Raw genomic sequence first — 22,702 nt, 5'->3', positions numbered from 1 at the left:
TTTTGACGATGTGACGTTTTGTGAAGAGGGTATTCTTGTGAAAAGGGTTTTCGAGAAAAAAACAAATACACTTCTAGAACCAGGCAAACATAGCGATATGGGGCTAATTGACGCAATAAAATCGGTGTTTGGTTCGGTGTTTAGAAATTAAAGCAAAGAAGATCAAACAATTCCTAGAAGTGAGAGTAACGCAAAACATAATGGTTTTATTGTTGTTTTTGTGTTGAATGTTTTTAGTTCGCATGCGGTAAACAACAACGATTTTGATAATAATCAATCGGAATTTTAATTTAAAAAAAATACAGCTTAAACTGATTGACGAAATCATCAGTGTGCAGCAAGCTGCAGATGGCAAACATTCTTACCCGTTCATTGACTCGACGATTGTTGATACCATTGACTTCAATGGACAGAAAGGAAAGTAAAGAAAAATACACAAAAAATAGCATTTTTGCATCAACAATCTGCCTTTCGAATGCATATAAGATGAGCACGCGATAAAAGAAGAAATTTTCGTTTGCCTTTGCATTTTATCCCTTTTTTAATGCTTCATTGGTTCGAGAATGAATTCACAAAACGGGGTTTTCTACCCAATGGAGGTGCAATTTATTGTTTGCTCTCAGAATGTGAAATGTGCAACGCTTGTGGCTTGATCGTTGATCTCAAAACAATTTCCCGTCGAAGAGTTTTTTTTCTCTCTGTGTGTGTATGTGGGTGTGATAAAATTTCACGATCACGGTCGTATAAAACGTTGTAAATTGAATCACGAATTGTGAGCAAACAAATAAACTTCAAAGTATGGCGATGGGGGATGAATGTATGCATGGGACGCTGTACAAAAACCACAAAATCGACTTTCGCTTTCGCAAGAGTGGAAATAGGAGTAGAGGAAGAAAAATTTACCAAATTTTGTTGTTCTTATTGAGAATGTTAATGCATTTTCTGTAGCGTTTCTTACATTCCTTCTTGCTTATGCGAACCAATCGCCGTAACTCATTTTCCAACCATTGGGATGAATTGCAACGAAAAAAAAAATGCACAAAAAGTGCAAGATGGGGCAAAAAATAAATTAACTGCAGTAAGGAATGTTTGCTGTATGGGGGATTTTTTTTTCTCAAAGCACTGTGTGTAGGAAGGTTGGAATGGTACCGTCGTTGGAGTAAATAAATTGTGCCGCGCACTAACAGTTTGTTTATTTAATTACTTTTCCATCCGTTGAGTGAATGAATGGTGGAAAATGCAGCTAAAAATATTAACACGATCATGACAGGCGTTGCATATTTGAGTCTTGGGATGCATTTGTCGAGTATTTTGCAACAAACTATGCATTTTGCAAGCTGTAGTACAAAAAATATTTTTTTTATATCTGTTTATAACAAATCCCTTTAACGCTCCAAAGATTTGTTCAGATATTAAAGAAGCAATATTTACAACTTCCATCTCATTTATCAACGTTTATACTTGGTGATGATAGATTGTGCTCAATCGAGCAGGAATGTGGCAATTTCAATTCACCCAGCATCAGCATGATAGAGCACTCAATCAACCTTGCATACGCATACAGCAAAACCCTCTTCAAAACGGCATTCCACTGCACGCGTGATTCAACGGGGGGCCGCTGTAAAAAACAGCAGCGAGAAAAACTGCAACTCAGTCTCGTACAGTAGTGGTGTTGCATTTCTAACCTCAATTTCTGACTCTTGGTACCGAGCGCATCTATCCTTCGGCGGGTTCGTAAACATTCTTGCTGTTTTGATTCAGTTCATTTCACCCTGCTTTTCCTACCCACAAACCATCGATCGATCATATTGATGTCTTAACCGTTTGGCGCTCGGTAGCATTCGTCGTCATCGCTAGGGACGCCACAAAACGATTCAATGCGTCGGTCTGTCCTATCGTCCTTTCATGCGCATTCGGATAAAAATAGTTCGTATTCGTTTCGGTTTCCCGCATACCAGCGCGGTTTTGTTGATGAGTGGGGAGTGTGAAGGAATGGAGCTGAATGGAAAGCGTCAGAGAAAGAGAGCGTAGTTTAAAAAAGGGTGAGTTTAAATGTTGACTATTTGAGACGTGAAAGGAAATATAAAATGAGACGAAATTGTTTTAGTTTATGATTAATACAAGAACATTTAACATTTCTAATAGTTGAAATTGTATATTATGTCCAGTTTTATTTATGTTATCCAACTGTTGTGTTAAAAATACCTTTCAAGAAAAATATCTCATCTTTAAGCAACATCTTTATTATATTAAAAGAAACATATAATTAAAAAAAAATAATAATATTAAAGCATCTCGAGTATTCGTCGATAGTAATAAAAGTACTAAAATAAAAGAGTAAAATTAAAATAAAAGAGTAAAAACACTTACAAACCACCCTTTTTAAACCATACCACAAAGAATTTATTTTTTGTGTGAGAAAATAGAGTGAGAAAAAGCATATTTGTTTTCATCTCCTTCAGCAAAGCAAACATTCCTGCTCATCACTGACAACAAACAGGTTGTGCAAAAAGGACCACATCCTCCCATCGAGAGAGTGAGAAAATGAGAGCGTAAAGGTTAAACAATTTCATCCACTAAATTTCTCCCTCTCTCTGTCTCGCTCTCGTTTTCTCGTTGGTTTTGAAACAGAAGTTGTCATTTCACTCTAGCGAAGAATTTTCCGACACCATCATCCCCTACCACGTACCCAACCCCATCTGTCAAACCACATTTGGATGGTAATCAGACGACTCACTGCGGCATTCGGCTCACGGCACATTATGGTTAGTGTATTTCCACCCGCTAACCGATTCGTACGCAACTGCTCGAGACTTTATCTGTGGTGATTTTCTTACTAATCCTTTTGCAATAAAAAGGAAAGATTGTGCTGAAAGTGTGAAAGTTGTGAAAAGTAAAGTGTGAAACGATTGTGCGCAATTTGTACGATTAATTGTTGATTTAGAGTTGTGACAGACGTTAAATTAAAATTTCGCAAACTCATTCAACCATTCAAGCTACCGGGTTGCTGGTGTGTGTATGTGAGGTGTGGTGTTTTTTTCGCATTGAGCGTCATTAATTTCAGTGAACACAAAGACATTACGTACAGCGGCGTGCGTGCTTCCCCGTTTCTGTTTGCAATCTCTGCAGAAAACGCACAGAAACGTTTAAGTAGTTAAAACAAGCAGCAACCAACGGTGGACATAAACATGAAAGAGATAAACATAAACAGTGTGAATCATTCGGAGTTGCTAAGCGATTGTCAGCCTCCGGTGCCGGTTGCTGTCGGCGTTACCAAGGCGATGGAGGATGGCGATGTAACCGCAATCGGAGTGCTGGATGGGAAAGGAGGCAATCAAATTCAAGCCCTGCTGGAACGGAATGAAAATCCACCTGAAGTCCTTGCTGGCGCCACGCTTCACCGTCCAATGCGAACGTAAGTGTCCGAGACGCCGAAGGCCGGAAAAAAATGGGGGAAACAATGCAAGAAAGGAAAGGTGAAATTTTGTCTCGTTGTGTCACCGCCAATGCGCATGACATGAGTTTTGGGATACAAAAAAGGAGAATGGCCAAAAATCCTTCGAAACAGGCGGGAGGGGTTTTTTGTCGTGACGGTCAACGAACATCGGGCGTTTTGGGGGTTGAGTGGGAGTTCGCAGCAAGATTCTTGACCTTCGCGTCTTTTCCCTTTGCTGGCGCATTGATGACATACGCTCTGTTGCCAGATGAGACAAAGATGGGCACGGCAGGTTTAAATGATATCTGTGAATGTGTCATTTGCCGTGTTGAGTGACATGTGCCTCGCGGCGCCGTAAAATTATGACCCATGTTGAGTAATACGGACCATGCTTGGGGGTGTTTTTCTTAAGCGACTTAGCGTCTTCACTACATCACGTTGCAAAAAATCGGCTGATCTTGATTGTTAAAAGACGCGCCAGGACGCGGAAAACTTCTCGATGGTTTGGGACAATTTTTTTTGCTCAAAGAAAAGAAAGAAACAAAACGTTAAGAATGCATGACTGACGCCAAAGTGTTTCCCGTTGCGTAGAGAGAGAATGTGCGAACCCAAAAGAGCAGAATGAAGAAATAAAACGATCATTTGCAACATAAGTGGGGAAAGAATGTAGAAACAAACCAAATAAAACAAAAAATACGAAACCAACCAACCTTAAATTCACATTCCACTGGGCGTTTCGATCAAAAGGCAAAAGCTTTGCATCCACTTTGCCGCGATGGCATCCGCATCTGTCGACGGAGTCAGTTGGAATTGGTTGGTTTCGCCGAAAGAAAAAAAAAATTCAAGGTAAAAGTCAAATTGTCGCGAAACGGGCTGGGTAAAAATAAAACCACCGGCCATCGAGAAAACGTGCGATTGGTGAATGGCGGCATTCGGTTGAAGCATACCATTCGGGAAGGACAGCATAGAACGGTGCGATGGCGGGGAGCGGGGCGAAGATAAAGCGATAGGAAGTAAGAACCGATGTTTTTGCTCGTGTCGGTGTCGAATTTATGTAATACAGGAATTTATGAGCTATTTAGAGAGTGGCTTTTTTCGTTGAGTTGAGTAGATTTGAAAATTGAGGGAGGCTCGTGCCATTCAAAAGGGGGACGAAACAATTTTTACCCCAAAATGTGATATTGGCTAATGTACACGTGTGGGATGAAGTTTGTTTGTTTGTGAATAGGTTATGTTTAAAATAATTATCATCAAAATAAACAACGGCGTCAGATTTCTTATTGCTAAAGGTACAAACCTAAGTAAAGAGTGTATCATTTCGATTATTTCTCTCCTAATTGAGGACCTACTAATAATTATCATCTACTGTGGCTTCTCTTTATCCACAAAGTAGTAATAATCCGTCCTTGCTACCGATGGTTGAATTCGATGAACGATGAATAGATCATATTTGATCGATGTGCAAAATCGAACGTCACAAAGGACGAGACCATAAGATCGTCTCTTGATTGTTTATTTAAATAGAAGCAACAAATTGTTTTTGAAGTCAAAAAGGAGGAATTTTTACTTTTTAAAATAATAAATAATAATAAAATAATAAAATATAATTAAGTTTTTCTATTAACATAGTCCTTAGAAAATTTTTACTACTTCGAGTTGTTTAATTTAATCTCAATTCAATTCTTCATACTACATTAATTATATTTAATACTTAATACAATCATCAATGTTAATATCCGACAATCAAAAATTAATTACACAGAGCGAATGAATCATCTCAAGGACATCATAATTTCACTTTTTTTTCACCAATCTCAATGTCAATAAGAACGCTAATTACCTCATGTCCTGTCAATTTTTAAAAGACATTTTGGCAAACTGCAGCACATTAAAGTGAACGTAATAAATCACTGTTGCAAGTGGCCCGTTCGGTTTGAAGTGTCATTCCCTTTTAGACGAACAGTCGCAAAATTTGTGTTTGATCCTTTCGATGCGCAATCGAGTAATATACGGCGCAAAATGTCATCTTGCGGTAACCCTTTGGTTGTGGCCGATTGTTCTAAAAGGGAACCGTTGTCGTCGGCAAAGTGGTCGAGATGGTAAACAACAAAAACATGCAACAAAAAAAACATCAAAGCGGACGAACTGACCACGGACGGAAGGTTGATGCAGCTGACAGGTTTAGTTGAGTCAGCACGAACGTCTGACGGTTTTAGACAACAAAGGAAATCTCCCACAACACACACACAGGGACAGGGCATTTTCTTTGCGCTAAGAGAAGTGCATACAGCGCAGTAGAAGCGTCGAACACACCTACATTATTGCATTGGCAGCGTTCCATCGTTGGTGAATTTTTGGCTGCGAAGATGATTTGAGGTGAGAAATTGGCTAGAGAAGCACCACGCGAAACGATATTCGCTGACCGCTTCGCAACGCCAACGCTATGCAATGCGAAAAAGGGATCCATTTTTCAACTGTCCCAACATTACCGAAAAAGCGAAGGAGCTGCTGCACACGCTTTACTTGCTTCACTTGTCCAGCTGCCGAGGTTCGAGTCATGTGAGACGATTTTTCATCACAAGCTGCTGTGGCCCATTGCAGCGACGGTGCGATGTGAACGTGTTCGCGTGCGCTGTCGTGTCACGCTTCACTTTTGGCATTTCGGAATGTGGATACCCCGTGCCCGAGTCCGGCCGGTTTTCTGTGGTGATTTCCTGTCGCGTCGCAACTTTGAATGCTCGATCGTCCCTAGCGAAGTGGTTGGGGTGGGGTTTACAACAAAAAAGGGACCAACAAATAGCAACCTTGTGCGCGACTGTACGGATCGCACGGGACACACACCCTAGAGACGAACGATGTAGCATATTTTGGACGGTCGGGTTGTTACTCATCGACCTAAAAATTCCATTCTTCAGCTTTCCGTCCCCGACCGCATCTTTTCCACTTGTGTACGTGTTGATGTTTGTTGAGGCGAACGATCGAGTTGTGCGGGGGAAAACGAAGAAAGGAAAAGTTTTTCACGCAGATGTGATTTATTTTCGTGCCATAAACGACGAGTAAACAACTTGGCGTGGGGGGAAGGATTGTATCTTCTATGGATCGAGCGTATTCATGGAGTGAAGGATCTTTGAACGCTCTTTCGCGGTGCAAAGTGATCCGCTTTGTTGATCGGTTGCATTTGGTTGGTTTTGGCGTTGGCATGGAAACCTGGATAGGGTTGATGCTGGTCAAGGATAGTGCAAGTGGGTGGTGTATGGGGACGGATTGTATATTTGGGTCGCCGAGGTTAATGTGCCATTTTATTGCTTTGTTTTCCGAAACATTGCTTCGAAAGAGATAAAGAATGATGATCATTTAATTGTTTATGTATTCTTTATGGAGGATGGACGAATTGTTGGAATAAAACGGATAAGTTAAGGGTTTCTTTTCTTGTAAAGAATTTTTGGCATTTATTCTAACTTAACATGCAGTATTTAAAATAATTTGATGTAAGAATGTTTATCCCTTTAAAAATGATATTTTCAAATGCTACGCCATGAATTAAATATTTTCTTTTTATACACTTTTTGTAAACTTCATTAACCCTATTGTCAATGACCGCCTACCTGGGTAAGTTTTGCACTTTTATTTCTTAATATCTTTTTATAGGAAAGTCGTACAGACTTGAAATTTTTAAAATGCCTAGAAAAACATGTTTTTCTCCATTTCGTATAAAAAGAAAAATTTTAAAATTATTTTTACCATTTAAAAAAAAAAAATTCGATTGATACCCCTTATATCTACGACCGCCTACCCGGGTAGGCCATACGATTTGTATGGGGTTTTTATTTTTTTCGGGTTCTGAAGCGTATATCTTTTGATCTGCTCGTCGTATTTGCATGAAACTTTCAATATAGATTGGTTGATTAGTTGTCCAAATAATATCATTCAGCTGATAATTTTAAAAATTCTGGTTTCCAGTTTTTTTGCATTTTTACAAATTTTTCTCCGTATATCTATGACCGCCTGACCGGGTAGGGCATGCGATTTATATGGGAGTTTTTATTTTCTCGGAAATTTTCTGGGACAACCTTCAGTCGAGATACCTCAGGAAGAACCAAACCTAAAGGAAATTGCTATTTATGTCAAAAAACTTGCTTGTTCTTCGCGTTCTGAATTTAACACATATTTCTCCAAATGTAAATAATTTGAAATATTAGCACTTATTGTTAATAATATGATAACTTTGAGGTTTATAGTAGCTTACGTGGAAAGCTCTTAATTATAAAAAAAGGATTTATTGTTTTTTTAATAACGCAGAGTTGCGAAAATAATACACAAAAATTAAATATGATTAAAAATTATTAATTGGCTACAATTAACCCCGAAAAACTTGATATATATGCTTTATACATGATTTAGAATCTGAAAACTGAAATATCTCATGCAAATCGTATGGTCTACCCGGGTAGGCGGCCGTAGATATACGGAGAAAATTTTGTAAAAAATGCAAAAAAACTGGAAACCAGAATTTTTAAAATTCTCAGCTAAATGATATTAGTTAGACAACTAAAAAACCCATCTTTCTTGAAAGTTTCATGCAAATACGACGAGCAGATCAAAAGATATACGGTTCAGAATCCGAAAAAACGAAAACTCCCATACAAATTGTATGGCCTACCCGGGTAGGCGGTCGTAGAACAACGTGTATTTTTTTGGTCGTAGACACTACGGTTAAAGAATTTACAAAAGGTAGACAAACAAATATTTTTTAACGTTCTAAATGTGTTCTTCCGTACCGCTGTACAAATTTCCCTAATGAAACCACGATGTGCGCGAAATCATGACCGTGAGGGTATACCACTGTTTATATGTAGTGCGTGTTGCATACATTTAGGCACGGCGTTCGAGATCTCATGGGTAATTGGTTAGAAGGGAAAATATGTGAATTCATATTAATTTGTTATAAATTTTTGGAAGAAATATAAATAATTGATCATATTTTACAAAAAAAAAATCTTTATTAGAATGAATTTAAATTTGTATTGTTTGATGTTTGATGATGATTTGTTTGTTTAACTATCTATTTCCTACTACAATTTAACGCAAGAATATTTTACTAATTGTAAATACTTTCTCTACAGGTTTTCTCCGATCAGTGGCGTTTCGAAGTTGTTAAGGAACCTTTATCTATGCGGCGGAAGTGCGGCCTCGGTAGCCATGATGCAGCAGCTCGGTGTAACCTTCGTGATTAATGCTACCACCGTAACAGAATTGACTGATACACCACTTCCGGCGGAGGATACACGCTATCTAAGAATCCCGGTAAAGGATAACCGTGAGGCGAATCTGGAACGATACTTCCACGAGGTGGCGGACATGATCGAAGAGGTAAGCAAACCACGATAAGCTTATCTGAAGTGGATAATAAAAATGTCAAACTTCTACAATTTTAGGAGTCCAAAGCTGGCGGAGTTGTGCTGGTACATTGTGTCGCTGGCATCAGTCGTTCGGCTTCCCTTTGTCTGGCTTACCTGATGAAGTACCATCGGATGAGCTTAAAGGATGCGTACAATCACATAAAAGACAAGCGGCCACAAATTCGACCCAACGTGTCCTTCGTCAAGCAGTTGATGGACTTTGAGCAGAAACTGTACGGTACACGCACCGTCACGATGGTGTACTGTCACGCACTCGATCAGGAACTGCCCGACATTTACGAGCCCGAGTTCCGCACGATGGAAATGCTGTATCAAAAGTTTCGTCGAAATATTGCACGGCGTTAGAATGTGTAACGCTCATGCTTTGAAATTATTCCACTTATTCCCTTTTTAATCTTTAGAATATGCGTGTAAGATGAATGTAAAACGGTGAGCTAGTTGCATGTTTACCTACGTCTCAGCTATTAATACTTCGCACGTGTGAAACCGAAGACTAAAAACCGTAGGCGAGGGCTAGCGTTAAGACATAAGGCATCGGTCAGTTACGCTGACCGATCCATTATCTACTGATTTATGATAGTATTCTCCTTCTACAACTTTATGATTCTCGAAGCGTTTAAAATGGCGTCGTCGAGAAGGGTTTGTGACTAAAACGGCCCACCTGCATGCACATTGTATGTACTAAAATATTAATCGTTTTAATACCTATTCTAACAAGCGACAGAAGACAGTGTAAACAGAGCTAGTAGAGAGTGCGGTGATTATTGGATGTAAATCTAAACCTCGATATGCAATGCACCATTCTTCGGCAATACGTCGGGTTCGAAATGAAAAAAAAAACCTCATACTACAGTACAGTTAAGCCATTGAAGATTTCCTCAAGACAGGTCCCACTGATTCGAAACCACGTAAATAAAAATTGCTGTGATTGGAAACAAATGATAAATGTTAAGCGAAAGAGAAAAGGCAAAGGATTTCAGTTCTTTATTTCTCTGCCGGAGCGAATTTTGCGAATTGCAGAACTGAGCGGTTGAGGTTAGACGGATTTTGTTTTTGAACAGTAGTTTTAAACTTTTAAACTCATTTACAATGATGTTGTACGACACACTCGCAAATAAATATTATTAAATAATGTAAAATTTGTTGAACGATTTGGTAGAAAGTGGAAAGAAATGTTGTAGTAAACAAAAGTGAAAAAGTTCATGAATAGAACTAAAGAATTTGTTGTAAGTACTGAGTATGGGAGCATGATAAATGACCAACAACAATTTTTTGGGATAAAGTTTGCATGTAAAATAGCAAATTTAAGTAAAAAAACAATCATTAAACAAATATAACAGAAATAACAAAGCTTTATTAAAAAATTACATCTTGGAATTTTTCATGGAAATGATTATTATTTCATTTAAATTTTTAAACATTTTATCTAGAAGAATTTGTGACGCTTGTCCAAGAATCACACATTTCCACAAAAACCTGCTAATGTTTTTGAAGATTGAATCAGATTGTAAAGGAAAGTTGTAATTATTTAAACTAATGACTACCTTGTATTATTCCACCTCCCTGTTAAAGCGAGTTCCAAATAGAAGCTGGTAAACGTACAGTTTAATAACACCTTTGATCTAGATTTCAATCTTAGCGCTAAATTCCCCTTCATGATCAGGGTAATCATTAACGCTGTTTGGTGGAATGTATTTATATAAAAGCTTTGAAAGATTCTTTGTGTTTTTTTTTTCATCGAGTTTCATCTATCAAGCTTATTATTAAATACTTTCTAAAGAAAACAAAACCCACAGAAATAGCCATCGTAGATTACACAATCGATTACAGCAGACATGTCAGCGAACCTGGCAAATGGCAGCAGTTCCGTCGTATAGATTAAGATAAGACCCACCATGGACGGTGTGCGCGTTCAATGTTCAAGCGCCATCACCGTGGCCCGTTATCGAACAGATGTGCGAACAAAGATGGAGAAAAAGAATGTCATCTCTAGGTTTGGCCCAAGGCTTGGGCAGTCATGGTAAAGTCCACCAGCAAAAACAACCCGCGTCAGAACCGATCTTGACTGGACAAACCTGACAATCTTCCTGCTCGTTCGTGGGTGAACGAGCGCGATCCGTCGGTGAATGGCAGGAAGGGCGTTGGAAGCTCTATCGAGCCCGTGAAGCTTTATGTTTCGATGCGGCTCAGTCAATCACCTTTTCACCTACTTTTGACGACTGACGAAGAACTCGCGGGCGCGCGCGCGCACTCCTCGTCGAAGAACAATAATCTTCCCTCTGTGGGCAACCATCTGGGTGGGTGGTGTGGGTGGAGGCACAGTGTAAACGTAATGGAATGGACCCTCTACCTCTTTTCCTTACCTGACTGTTGACCATTTTCTTGGACCGGTCTATAGGAGCGGAAGAAACAGATAGCTGTTTATTCTCTTTAATCGTATGGTATGCGTCAATAAGAGGAATGAGTGGTGAAGAATAAAACCACCGCCCGAACAAAAATAAAAAAAACAAGCGTCAAACGTGATTCGTTAAGCAAACTGGCCGAACAGACCAGACTGGACTGCGTGAGCAAAGAACGGGATTTTGAAAATGAAAATGATCAAAAAGCGTGACACCGAACGGCTGATGACGTGTTGTTGTTTGCTAGCGGAAGCAACGATTGTGACAACGCATTGTGGTTGGTGGGGGGGATGTTTTGATAAAGCTTTCTGATGGCAGCTGAAAGTCGGTTGAATGTAAAGATGCGTTTTGTTTTGATCATGCAGTCAAACTGACCGTTGAATCATATCCATGCGTCATTGCTTGGAAGTGATCCTTAAGGCTATGGTTATAGCGAATTAGCGAAGCATCTCAGTGATCTTAAAAGGAAATGACACTTAAACAGATAAAATAAACATGAAATAGTACTTTAGTAGTCATCATTTGGGGGCTTTTTGGCCAGAAATTGTCTCAAACTATTGCCCGAATTTGTCCATCAGGTCTAACAGTAGACTGAGGCACAAAAGCATATTAGTCCTTGTACACCAGGAATTAAGAAATCTTCGTAAGCATTTTGGAAAACTCTGCATTGCAATACGAAGTGCAATAAGAATTCGTCTTCTTCCGCCATTAGCTAGTATTGGGATTATTGCTTTGCCAAACAGTTCATCTGCTCTAGTCCAGGCTTCACTACAATCAAATCCACAAATGACCTGTGAGGACATAGGAGAAAATACATTCAATTAATAAAATATGTATCGCTTATTCTACAGCCTTTTTCTGGTTATCTCATCAAACTTTTTGCTTAACCTTTTATAATGAAGTACTATTTCTTCTCGAGGTTATATAAGCTTTAATACATTTTTATAGCCTTTGTAGATAATGCGCAATTTTTAGATATATTGTAAATCTCAACAATTTACATGTTATTCTGATTTTTTTTATAAAAAGTGTTTATTAAAAACAACTTACATACTAGTTTCGACAATGTATAGAAAACATAAAGGGATGACGTACAGGGATTACAAAGAACATTTAAGGATTGTTATATCAATCACAGCATTGTTGTTTCCAACAATGTGGATGACATAATTTGCAAACAAACGTAGGATGAGAGTCCTCTTACTTGAACTAATGTTACTTAGCACAGGTAAGAGGAGGGAAAGGAAGTTTAGGGAATTGTCCGGAACGATGACTGCCATTTTTTGCAATAGTATGCTCCACGGATAAGATACCCTAGGACACAATGCGAATTTGTGCTCCAGGGTCTCTACCTGGGAGCATACTGAGCATGCCGAAGACGCTCGATCCATCCTCTGCATTAGCAGTCCGTGGGCGATTTTGTTGTTGACCAGCAAATACAAAGTGCTTCGCTGGACAGAGGACAGTTGGTGGTTGCCTATATTCTTCCAAACCCATCGCCAACTTACGGAAGGTGACTCCACGACTACTTTTGCATCCGGAAGCCTTCCAACCATAATCCGTCGAAGGGTTTTGGTGGTGATGATGGTCTGATTTGGGAATGTCGCTAAATGCTGGATCACCGTTCTCAGGCAAGGATACGTTGTCGAAATGGAGGCTATATTTGGGGGGTTAGTAGCACACGATATGTGTAGTGACCCAACCCTAAGACTTTCCCTTTCGGCAACGTATCGGTTCACCAGCAGTGCGACCGTATTAACAGCCGGAATATGGAGGTTAAGTCCACCCCGACGTTTTGGCAGCGCTAGTTGTTGAAGTGGAACCCGTAATCCTCCAGTGCCATCCCAGAGAAAGGATCCAATGGTGCTAGAGACCAAGGCTATGTCCATTGATCGGGCGCCACAAACCGATGCAACGAACCATAGTTTGGGCAAAAGAAATGTGTTTAAGAGCACAACTTTCTGCACCAAATTGAGGTCTCTAACACGATGAAGCCGGATCAGGTGACGGAAATGTTGGATCACGTTAATATTTTTTTTTAGATATATTGTAAATCTCAACAATTTACATGTTATTCTGATTGTGCTTGGATTTATAGTTTACGAGATTATTAGCTCCATGAGGTAAATTTTATTTGCGCAGCAAAAGAGGAATCTTTTAGCAAAAAGAGCGCAATATTTGACAGAAAGATATATAAAGTCGAGGCGTTTGACAGAAAGATTTATGTGCATCTCTGAGATTGACAATAAATATCAAAAATTCGTATGTTCTAGAAAGGCAATTATGTATGAATATCTTAATTCTTTGAAATCGTTTATTTTTTTATGGATACTTTAAACATTTGTAGAAGGTTCCTGTTCTTCGAATCCAGATATTTGACGATCACAAATAGTGACACTGAGACAATGTTGGAACGTTGAGAGCATAAAGAAATAGTTCTTGGTACACAGTGAAATCGTAGCAACTGACACTTTTGAATGGTTTTGGCACAACAACAACGTCAAAAATAGCCTTCTATATTTATCATATTGCACCTATCTCAACTAGGCTTTTGGGCTCTGTAGCGATCCATCTCTGTAAATGCCAAATATGACAGACTTTATCGAAGATCATGGCACTGCACATAAATTGCAAATTTTAAAAAACACAACATTTCCTTTAAGACCAGACTTGCTGCTTGTTTGACCAAATTATAAATAAATATCAATGAATTCTTGCAAAACATTGGAGATCGGGTTTAAGAAATGTGAAACGAATGGATTTTTCAAATTAATTCCAACTGGAAGCAAATTATCTTCTTTAGTTTCTTTAGTTACGCTTTTACAACCAAAAGCAAAAGAGATTTAGTTATGTGAAATGTTCTGAAGCCAGAATTCTCGTCGGCACATCAATGCAAAGAGGATCTATCAGCGTAATGCCGGAAGACGATCGAAGTGAATCAATTGAAGCTCAGTTTCGTTTGAAATGAAAATGATTCGATGCGCTCACCAGCGGTCATAAATTATTTTTGCAGCTTACGATTCTGGTTCAGTTGGCAACCTCCATCCCGTTTCGGTCGACGGGTGCTCTGCTGCTTATTCTGCTCCTTACCAAAGCTCATCTTTATGCATCAGCGGCATATTCATGGTCGATCCAGGATCAGCTTCCGATCCGCTTCTGACCTGACGTGGCATCCGTTTGCTACATGCATCAAGTGCAGATCGAACGTTTTAAAATTCAACGGTTGGTGAATAAGTTACAGCGACCGTTGGCCTTTACGCGTTCGCCCCCCAACGAAATTACATCGAGCGTTCTAGGTACTGGCTGTGATCTTGAAAGACATCTTCATTGCATCCCGGCATATTGGTCGTACTGTCGTACAGAGCTTTCCATATATCGGTGAGCGTATTATTGCGCGAAAGTTGAACCACCTCAGCGCGGACCAAAACGCTCGAGATCCAAAGCCGGCCGAGTTCAAGTTCGTACATTGACACCATTTCGGGCATTGAGTACTTCCGCTTGCCACATCTCGCATCATGCGCCCCTGGTCCATCGACACGTTAGTGGGTCTTGGTTGTTTTTCTTTTTGGGCAAAGAGGAGAGAAATAAGGCAAATTTATGCAACATGTTATGCTCCGCGATCAGTCGGTCGGATGGCCGGTCGATGGCATTTCGGGTATGAGAGCACAATTCGTGATGTGTGGATTGGTCGGTACGACGATTCGGAGGAGCATTTTTTCCCTTCCCCTTCAGCACGTTCGGGTTGAAATGGCCGATAGAAATTGGGAAGTAGCGCTGAGCGCTTTGGCTAGTTCGTCTGTCTTTGATACGAATTAAGTACAATAAAATATGCGAAAATGGGAGCATGCGAGAAAAGATACAGTTATCACACTATTTATGTTTTTATTGAACCCAGGTGTTGACAGCGAAAAGAGAAAACGTCCCGGCATGGTGTAGCGTTACAAAACGTGTAGAAAAACGTGGAATTCCAAGCTTTGGATTTTATTGTTCATATTTGAAATAAAAAATGAGATTTTACCAACTCACGGAATGCGAATTAGTTATCATGAAAAAAAAACTATTTATTCAACATATTCATCTAAAACTGTACCCTTGGTTGTTGAATCGAAACGCTTAAGAACTAAAGCTGGAAATACCTTGGAACTCGTGTCATTCTCATGTAATAGTTTGACATGCTGCATTACAGGATGGCAAGCACGTAGCGAATTATTCAACCAGCCCCAGCTGGAACGACGATTACAGCATCAAACTTGATCCTAACCATTTAAGGCATCGCAAGCAATCGCAAGACGGCACCACGGCAAAGCTTAAAAGATGGCCGACCGGCCACTAATCCACTCCTTCCCTGGAGGGCCGGTTTTACCCCTGGAGGGCCGGATTGTGCAGATGTTAGATGGCCCCTTGTCGCCCTCGGTCAACCGGGAACGACCGTCACGGAGAAAGGTTGAAAAAGGAATTGGAAAACAAAAAATCCCTTCCCGTGTGGGACGTGTGGGTTGCGATGGGAAGTTTCATGGTGGTGGGGTTGCAATGGAGCGCAAAAAGCTCTCTTTCGCGCACATGAAAGCTCTCGCTGGAAGGGAATGCCACACGATGGAACGGCGTGGGGGGATTGTTGGTTGGGGAGAGGGAGGCCGGGGTTAAAAAGAGAGGAAGGAGGATTTTGGGGTGGTGGGGTGTGCTGTCTAGTGCAAGCTATTCCGTTCATTGGGTCAACCGTCAGCGCGAGGTGAATGAACCCGTGGTCGTCATCGGTTTATGCCCAGCCTCCCAACACCTCTGCGTCGCAACGTTCACAATGTCAGGGACGAATTGAGAGAAAGAGAGAGAGAAAGAGAGAGAGAGAGAGATGTAAAGGAAGAAACGAATACGGTACCAGAAAAAGTTGCTTCTTTAACACTAGTGGCACTATTGGTATCGTTGCTGTAAGTATAGTGCTCAACCATGAATCATATTAAAATTGTTCAACATGATCATTTTTAATTTTTCTTCACTATTTAATAAATAAAAGATTTTTTTGTCATTTAAACGTCTAAATATTTAATTTAAATTTTTGTATAAATAATTTCATAAAGCTAATATTAATATTATGAAAGTTTTAAATTTAATCAAAAGCTTCCAGGTGCAGCCGTGTTATAATAATTAAAATATTTTTCAAAAAAAAAAAAAATTGTGTAGTAATATGTTTTATTGGACAATACGGCCGAAGCCGTCATCATGAATTATAAAAAAAAATATGTTTTATTGGAAAGTATCTAATTTTTCAATAACATTTTTTTAATAGAAATTTTTACATTAAATAACTCACATTTTGCGTAAACTGAGCACTGTATGATACTGTAATGATTAAGTCAAGATGGCAACTACTGCGTGTTTAGTACGGGGTAGTTGATTTAATTTCCCTTCCAACCCTTTCTGATCATTAAGCAAGACGTTGGGTAAGACAAATCTCGTAATTGTGTAGTGACTGTGTAGAGACTGTCAGCATCTTTACTGGAAGAGAGAAAAATATGTGCCTCATAGATGCCTCTCCCGATCTCTTTCTCCCTTTTGCGCAAAACAACACCATCTTCAAGTAACTTCACATAAAAGGGTGTAAACGAAATGCAAGCTTTTCCTTCGTAGCCACCCAGGGGCTGTTTGAGCGAAAAGGAAACATTGTCGATCAAGATCAGCAACGGTGGCTGGCCGGTTTGTATAACACGGGAAATGCCACAGACTCGCTTGCTTACGTCGTCGATCCACACCGTGGTATTGGTGGCAATGAAAATGGAGCGACCGGGTCCGTGGTCAATGAACTTTCGAGCTGCGGCTCTCCGAAAGAGTGGCTCTCCGTAGCGCCGCGGTCAGTTGCGCACGATGACGTCCGCACGTTTGTTCGCGCGCGCACAGCTGGCGTCTGTACGGCGGTTGCGCACTGACCCACTTCCTTTGGCCACGGCTCGAAACCCTTTCGCGCCCGGTGATATCGGACCATCGTGGCCACTGGTCCAACACGTCGTCATCGCTATGTCGTGACCGAAAGCGCGTGTCGTGTAGATTCCGTGATTTCCGGATTGGAAAGATGCTGTGTTTGGCTGTGGGTCGGATTCGGATCTTTGCGGTATCATGGTATCGCGCAACCAGATAGAACAAGCGATGATACAGACCACATAACTAAGATAAGGCAAAACCATTTGCACAAACACGGCTGTCCCGCTGCCAGTACATTCCAAGGCGCGTATTCTGTGCCAGTTCGTGCCAGCTAAATCGTAGACCCGTAGGGTACGGCGTCAATTTTACGCCACTTTTCGCCGGTGCATTATCTAACGCGAGCGCCTTAGCAGATCCATTTGGGAGTTTGTATATGTATGTAGGCTAGGTTTTTTTTGCAGTCGTACAGATCGTGATGATGCCCGAGGCCAAAACGGGATGCGCGAGTCGGGAGACTTTGGAAGGACACGATCGATGCGAGGAAAATAAAACAAAAACAAAAAAAAACGCTCCACAAAACTAGGACAAAGTCATTTGTGGCCGTGGTTGCAGTTTTGTTTGGATGAACCGAGGCTGACGGTGGCGGACGATGGTGGGAAGCAAAATAATAAAATACCTCATCATGGGAAAACGTAACACACATTTTAGTTGGCAGTTATTGAGCGGCTTTTGCGAGTTATGCCCTCACGTGCCCTTGTGAGAATTAGTGGCACCGGGTTGTATGGGGTAATACGAACGTTGGAATTCTGGACATAAAGGAAGAACTATTAAATGTTGGCATAGAATGCTTGTTGATTGTTAGTGGGTCAGAATCATGGAAGTCATTCGGTTTATGATACTTTTATGCACTCGATACACTCATAACTTTTTTTAGAATTAAAAATAAAGAAAAACAATGATTTGTGAAAATTACTTGCAAGTCAAGACATGATGCATCACTCAAAACTAATAGTAGTTAAGAAATTTATTTAATGTTTATGAAATTATTAAGTCTAATATATCTAACTAGTCATCAAGATAAAATATTTTTTTTAGATTTGAGGATAAATTTTGAAAAAAAAGTCCAAGAACTCTTTAAAATAAAATGATAAGAAGATCGTACTGAATTTAGTTGCAAACTTACGACTATTACGCAGTTTCCGCTCTAGTGATTGACGTCATCAAGATTGCGCACGAATGATCGCTTTTGTCTATCCGACATGATCGCTTCCTAACAAAATAAGCTACTATCGTTTTTCGACAGAACATGAAACAAGTGTGTGCTAAGCAGCACGCCGCACATACACTGATAATGGAAGTCAGTATTGCATATCGGCACTGCGCTGCACTGCGCACGGCTCTGAACTGCAAGGTCATGCGTCGTGTGGCAAACAATACAAACAAAAAACATGACAGCAAACTAGTTGAAAGCAGCTGACACAAGTGACAAGATGTCGCAGCCCGGAAGGGGGCACACAAATGCACCAAACCTACCGACATCCGCGGGAACTCACTTGCTCTCGATTGCGTCTTCCAGCCAGAAGGGTGGCTGGCTCACACACAAAGCTGCAAGTGCAAATATGAATACCGGCCGTGTCGCTGTGTGTTTCCGTCTGTTTGCATTTGACGGTTGAGTGAACACAAACTTGAACTTGTAACTACTAATAATAGTGTCTAGAGCAACCGGACGGTAGTGCGTTTCTGTGCGCAAATGCAAAACAAGCGCTAGAAGATGCATTGTGTGTGTGTGTGTGTATTTAGCCTGGATGGGAGAATGCAGCTTAGATGCAGATGCACGCAAGCGCACGCGATGATGCACTGATGCGCCGCTGAAGCGCCGATGTACGAAGTCGCCAAGTGGAACGTGGCCGCGGCAGTGTTCTAGCGCAAGCAAACAGAGATAGATTGATCGGTACGTAAAGGCGCCGTCCAATGATAATGAGGAAGTACAGAACGTGCACGAATTGATGGTCAAGGTAGTGAGCGAGCGAGCGAGGCCGGTGCATTCGAGTAGAACACATGAGGCATCCCGGGTGCATCTGCTGCGGTTCGTCCGTTCGTAGGAAGCACATATGCAACGGAAAGAATGTTTCTTCTGTTGGTAGCATTAGAGGGTTGAGTAGAGTTGAAATTGATACTATTTCAAGGTCAATGATCTTTTCTGATAGGTTGCGTTTTTCGTTGTAAAGGGGCTTAAGTTGCAAAGGTGTAGCTAGATAAACCGTTTCATATCAATTTGATCAATCTTCGTAACTAATTTACAATAAATTATTATGATGTTTGGAATTTTAACGAAAAAGAATGTATTAAAATGGTCAATTATGTTTAAAAAATATATTTAATAATTTTAACAAGTAAATCCTGTTGAATATAAGATACTCAACTATTTTGTGGAAATATAGGACATCGTTTTTGTTGCATGGTAATTATCAAAACCAATACCATCTCGAATGGCTAACACATTTTCCATTTACACGAACGAGTGATTCTAAGAACTCTTGTCCGCTACACCAGTGCAGACTAATTTTTCATAGGCCGTGAGTATTAGTCTAATGAAAAACACATGTATGTTCAAGCCGCAAACGTGTGTCTTCATTCCCGTAATAACTATCCATAATGTATGTTTCTTCCGTACTGCGTCAGTAATTATCAATCACCTTTCACAGGGTTTCTTACCGCACCAGCAAAGGACCAACCGCTCATTAACAGCGAAAACACAAACGCTAGCTGCTCGATAGTGTAGCAGTAGATAATGCAACTGACCTTAATAGTAGTGCCCCTAACGCGCACTTATCACCGTCCCGAGCGAGACATTACACATGTAATTCCGGAAGCCGCGGAATAGTAGGTGCGGAATCTCAGACTGTCTTTTCCCTGCTCCAGACACGCACACTTTCTCACACGACGTTGATGGGGTGGGGCTCGAACCCGCGGGTTGTGTGGTAATGTGGCTGCAATAACATCGCGAGTGCATTAGTGCACGCACGCGTTTCGATCGTGAAGATGCACCATAATCGTTTCTGACTGGTACACATACAGAGTGGATAATTTTTCTTGGATACATGAAAGCAACATTTGTCAAGTAGATGGGCTTGAGTTGAGGTTTGTGGAGGCTTAAAATCATTAGCGTTTGAAGCTTTTAGACTTGAAACATTGATAAGCAATAGAAGAGTGGAAATTTAAGGCTTCTGTGGAGGTTTTTTTAGAAGTTTGGACGAGATACACGAAATAAAACAGTAATTTTAATTATTTAAAAACTCCATTACTTGATTAAAAATTAAATAAAAATGTCTCCTAATAATATTCCTACCTCCTTCATCATACCGTAATTCAACAAATAGGCTGATATTACCTAAAAATTTGACAACATTCCTCTATCATGACGACTCAAATCTTTTAATAAGCACAATAATCAAAAGTTGATACAGCTTTTCCATCTTACCCTGCGGTCAGTGACTTCCAGTTGTTGTGCATCGCAGAAAGAAGAAAAGGCAAGCAAGCAAAATGCATAAAGCCGAATGAACCACTTTTCCCTCACGGCACTCGGCCAACACGATCCGTGATCCGCGCTAAAGCAACAGATAAAACCGAAGGCCAACAGATCATTGTACTGTTGCGTTTTCTATTACGAAACCGAAAAGTATGTTAATGACCTCGACTTTGGTCGAACGCGCACGAGGACCCTAGTTTTCGTCTCGTTCGCACCAGACGACCGTTGCAGTCTCGCAAGCTGCCCGGCCGATGGAATAGTGATTTCGTCATTTGTTCGGACGGGATGAAATGATTTGAGCTTTGTTTCCGATATGCGATTCCGGGAGGTTATGCTAAGGTGGCATTAATGGAAGCAGATTTAGTGGAGCAGTTGGTAGGATTTTCCACCCGTGGGTGAGGTGTAGGTGTTCGACGTTTTTTTGGTGTCTCTTTATTCCGCTGTCCGGGGGTTTGTTGTCCAAACCACAGCTGGAACTGCGGTGTGACGAATTTGCAAAACTGTTAGTAGGTTGTTCTTGTTGTGTTTTATATAATAGAAAGGTGGGTTAAGTTTTGGCTGGTTGTTGTTGTTTTATTGCGGCTATTCACCTAGAAACGGTGGCCTTTTGGGCGAACTGGTTCTAGGCTTAGAGGTTCCAGGCGATTGTGGGCTGTGGCATTAAAGATTCCGGCCAAAATCTACCGTTAACCGTGTCAAGTTGTTCGTTTGATTGTTGTTTAGTCGCCAATCGCGTAGGATTTAGCGAATTGGGAAGGCAAAGAATGTTTGAACTATTTCTGTACAGTTTTGTAAAATAAAAGCAATAAAACTGCTGTTGTAAGGTGTTATTGAAATAACATTTCTGACAATAAATAAATAAGCTGGTATGGTTGTTTTATGAGTAAGTAAGTAAGTTTTATGAGGTAACATAATTATTAATCCAAAACCAGATTTACTTTAAGTGTTAGGATTTAAATTGTTTTTCGTTAGTTTTACAACTTTTTTTTCAATTTTAAGTTATTCTAATGGAAAAAATACATTTTGAAGAGCTGCTTTTAAAAACTCTAATCACATTGATATATTTTTGATATCTTGTTTAAATTGGAAAATAAAGTTTGTTATTTATTTATTTATTTATTCATTTATATATAGTGATGACGGCGTTAAGTCGCATTACCCGCCTCATAGGGCTGAGGCGGAACCCATAAGTTGAAAATTCATATTTTTGTCGTTGTTATCGACATTTGTGACATTAATAGAAAAATAATTTTTATTATTTTCTTTCATACAGTTTGTATATTGGTTTTTATATTATGGTTTCCATAAATTTGTGTAATCATAGGAATTTTTTTTATAAAAGTTCTTGTTCCCAAGAACTTTGTTAAAAATGAAAGCAACTTTAGTTATTCACATTCACTTCAAAGTTCCCTTCATTTAAATCTCGCAACAATTTATTCTTAATCGTTCTCGCTACCCTGCCCCTTTTTTTGGGGAAGGTGAATATTTATTCGAGACCGAAAGTATGGTCGAACGTTATGACGCCTTTTTTGGTCCTCAAAACGGTACGAGATGAAAGCAAAACATATGAATTAAAGAAATCCGTTACATTGCATCAGTCTGTTTGCCTTGTTTAAGTTGTAGAGGAAGTAAAGCGATGATCATTCCTTGTTCGACAAATCGAGAGAATGGGAGAGAAGAACAGTAACAAAAACAGGCATAGAAGTTCGTTTTCGATTTCTCATCCGAAAGCGTCAACGTTCATGGATCATCGGAGAAGGTTCAACGAGCTCGTCACGAAAAAACCCCATCTGTATGGAAATGATTAATCATCAATTTGCATCCCATGATGCTACGGCCATGGTCACGTTTTCTAAGAACCCACAATCGTGTGATGGTGGATGAGAATTTGCCTAGCTTCTAGTATGATAATTTATCGCCATTTGATTTTGGTTTGGTTCTTTGTTCTCAAGGTCTAGAGTGCTTTGCAGCGATTAAGCAGTGCACCGTTCTGTTAGATCAAACC

At 40.1% G+C, this 22,702-nt stretch overlaps 1 protein-coding gene across 1 annotated transcript; it reads left to right on the top strand.

Annotated features, from left to right (window-relative positions):
• Positions 1 to 2,654: 2,654 nt before the first annotated feature.
• Positions 2,655 to 9,995, top strand: LOC125767688 (dual specificity protein phosphatase 18-like). Its single transcript, XM_049434513.1, has 3 exons — positions 2,655 to 3,415; positions 8,560 to 8,806; positions 8,872 to 9,995. Exons 1-3 carry the CDS (start codon positions 3,189 to 3,191, stop codon positions 9,199 to 9,201), a joined length of 804 nt encoding a protein of 267 aa, XP_049290470.1. The 5' UTR covers positions 2,655 to 3,188; the 3' UTR covers positions 9,202 to 9,995.
• The last annotated feature ends 12,707 nt before the right edge of the window (positions 9,996 to 22,702 follow it).

This window comes from Anopheles funestus, chromosome 3RL (genome assembly GCF_943734845.2).
Source record: "Anopheles funestus chromosome 3RL, idAnoFuneDA-416_04, whole genome shotgun sequence".
Lineage (NCBI taxonomy): Eukaryota > Metazoa > Arthropoda > Insecta > Diptera > Culicidae > Anopheles > Anopheles funestus.
Note: the sequence above shows the minus strand (reverse complement) of the source record. Positions and strands in the feature narration are given on the sequence as shown.

Excerpts from the sequence above, each read along its gene's own strand:
- LOC125767688 (XM_049434513.1), top strand. The coding sequence starts at position 3,189 with ATGAAAGAGATAAACATAAACAGTGTGAATCATTCGGAGTTGCTAAGC. Across the intron at positions 3,416-8,559 it reads CTTCACCGTCCAATGCGAAC|GTTTTCTCCGATCAGTGGCG; the intron begins GTAAGTGTCCGA and ends CTTTCTCTACAG. Across the intron at positions 8,807-8,871 it reads TGGCGGACATGATCGAAGAG|GAGTCCAAAGCTGGCGGAGT; the intron begins GTAAGCAAACCA and ends CTACAATTTTAG.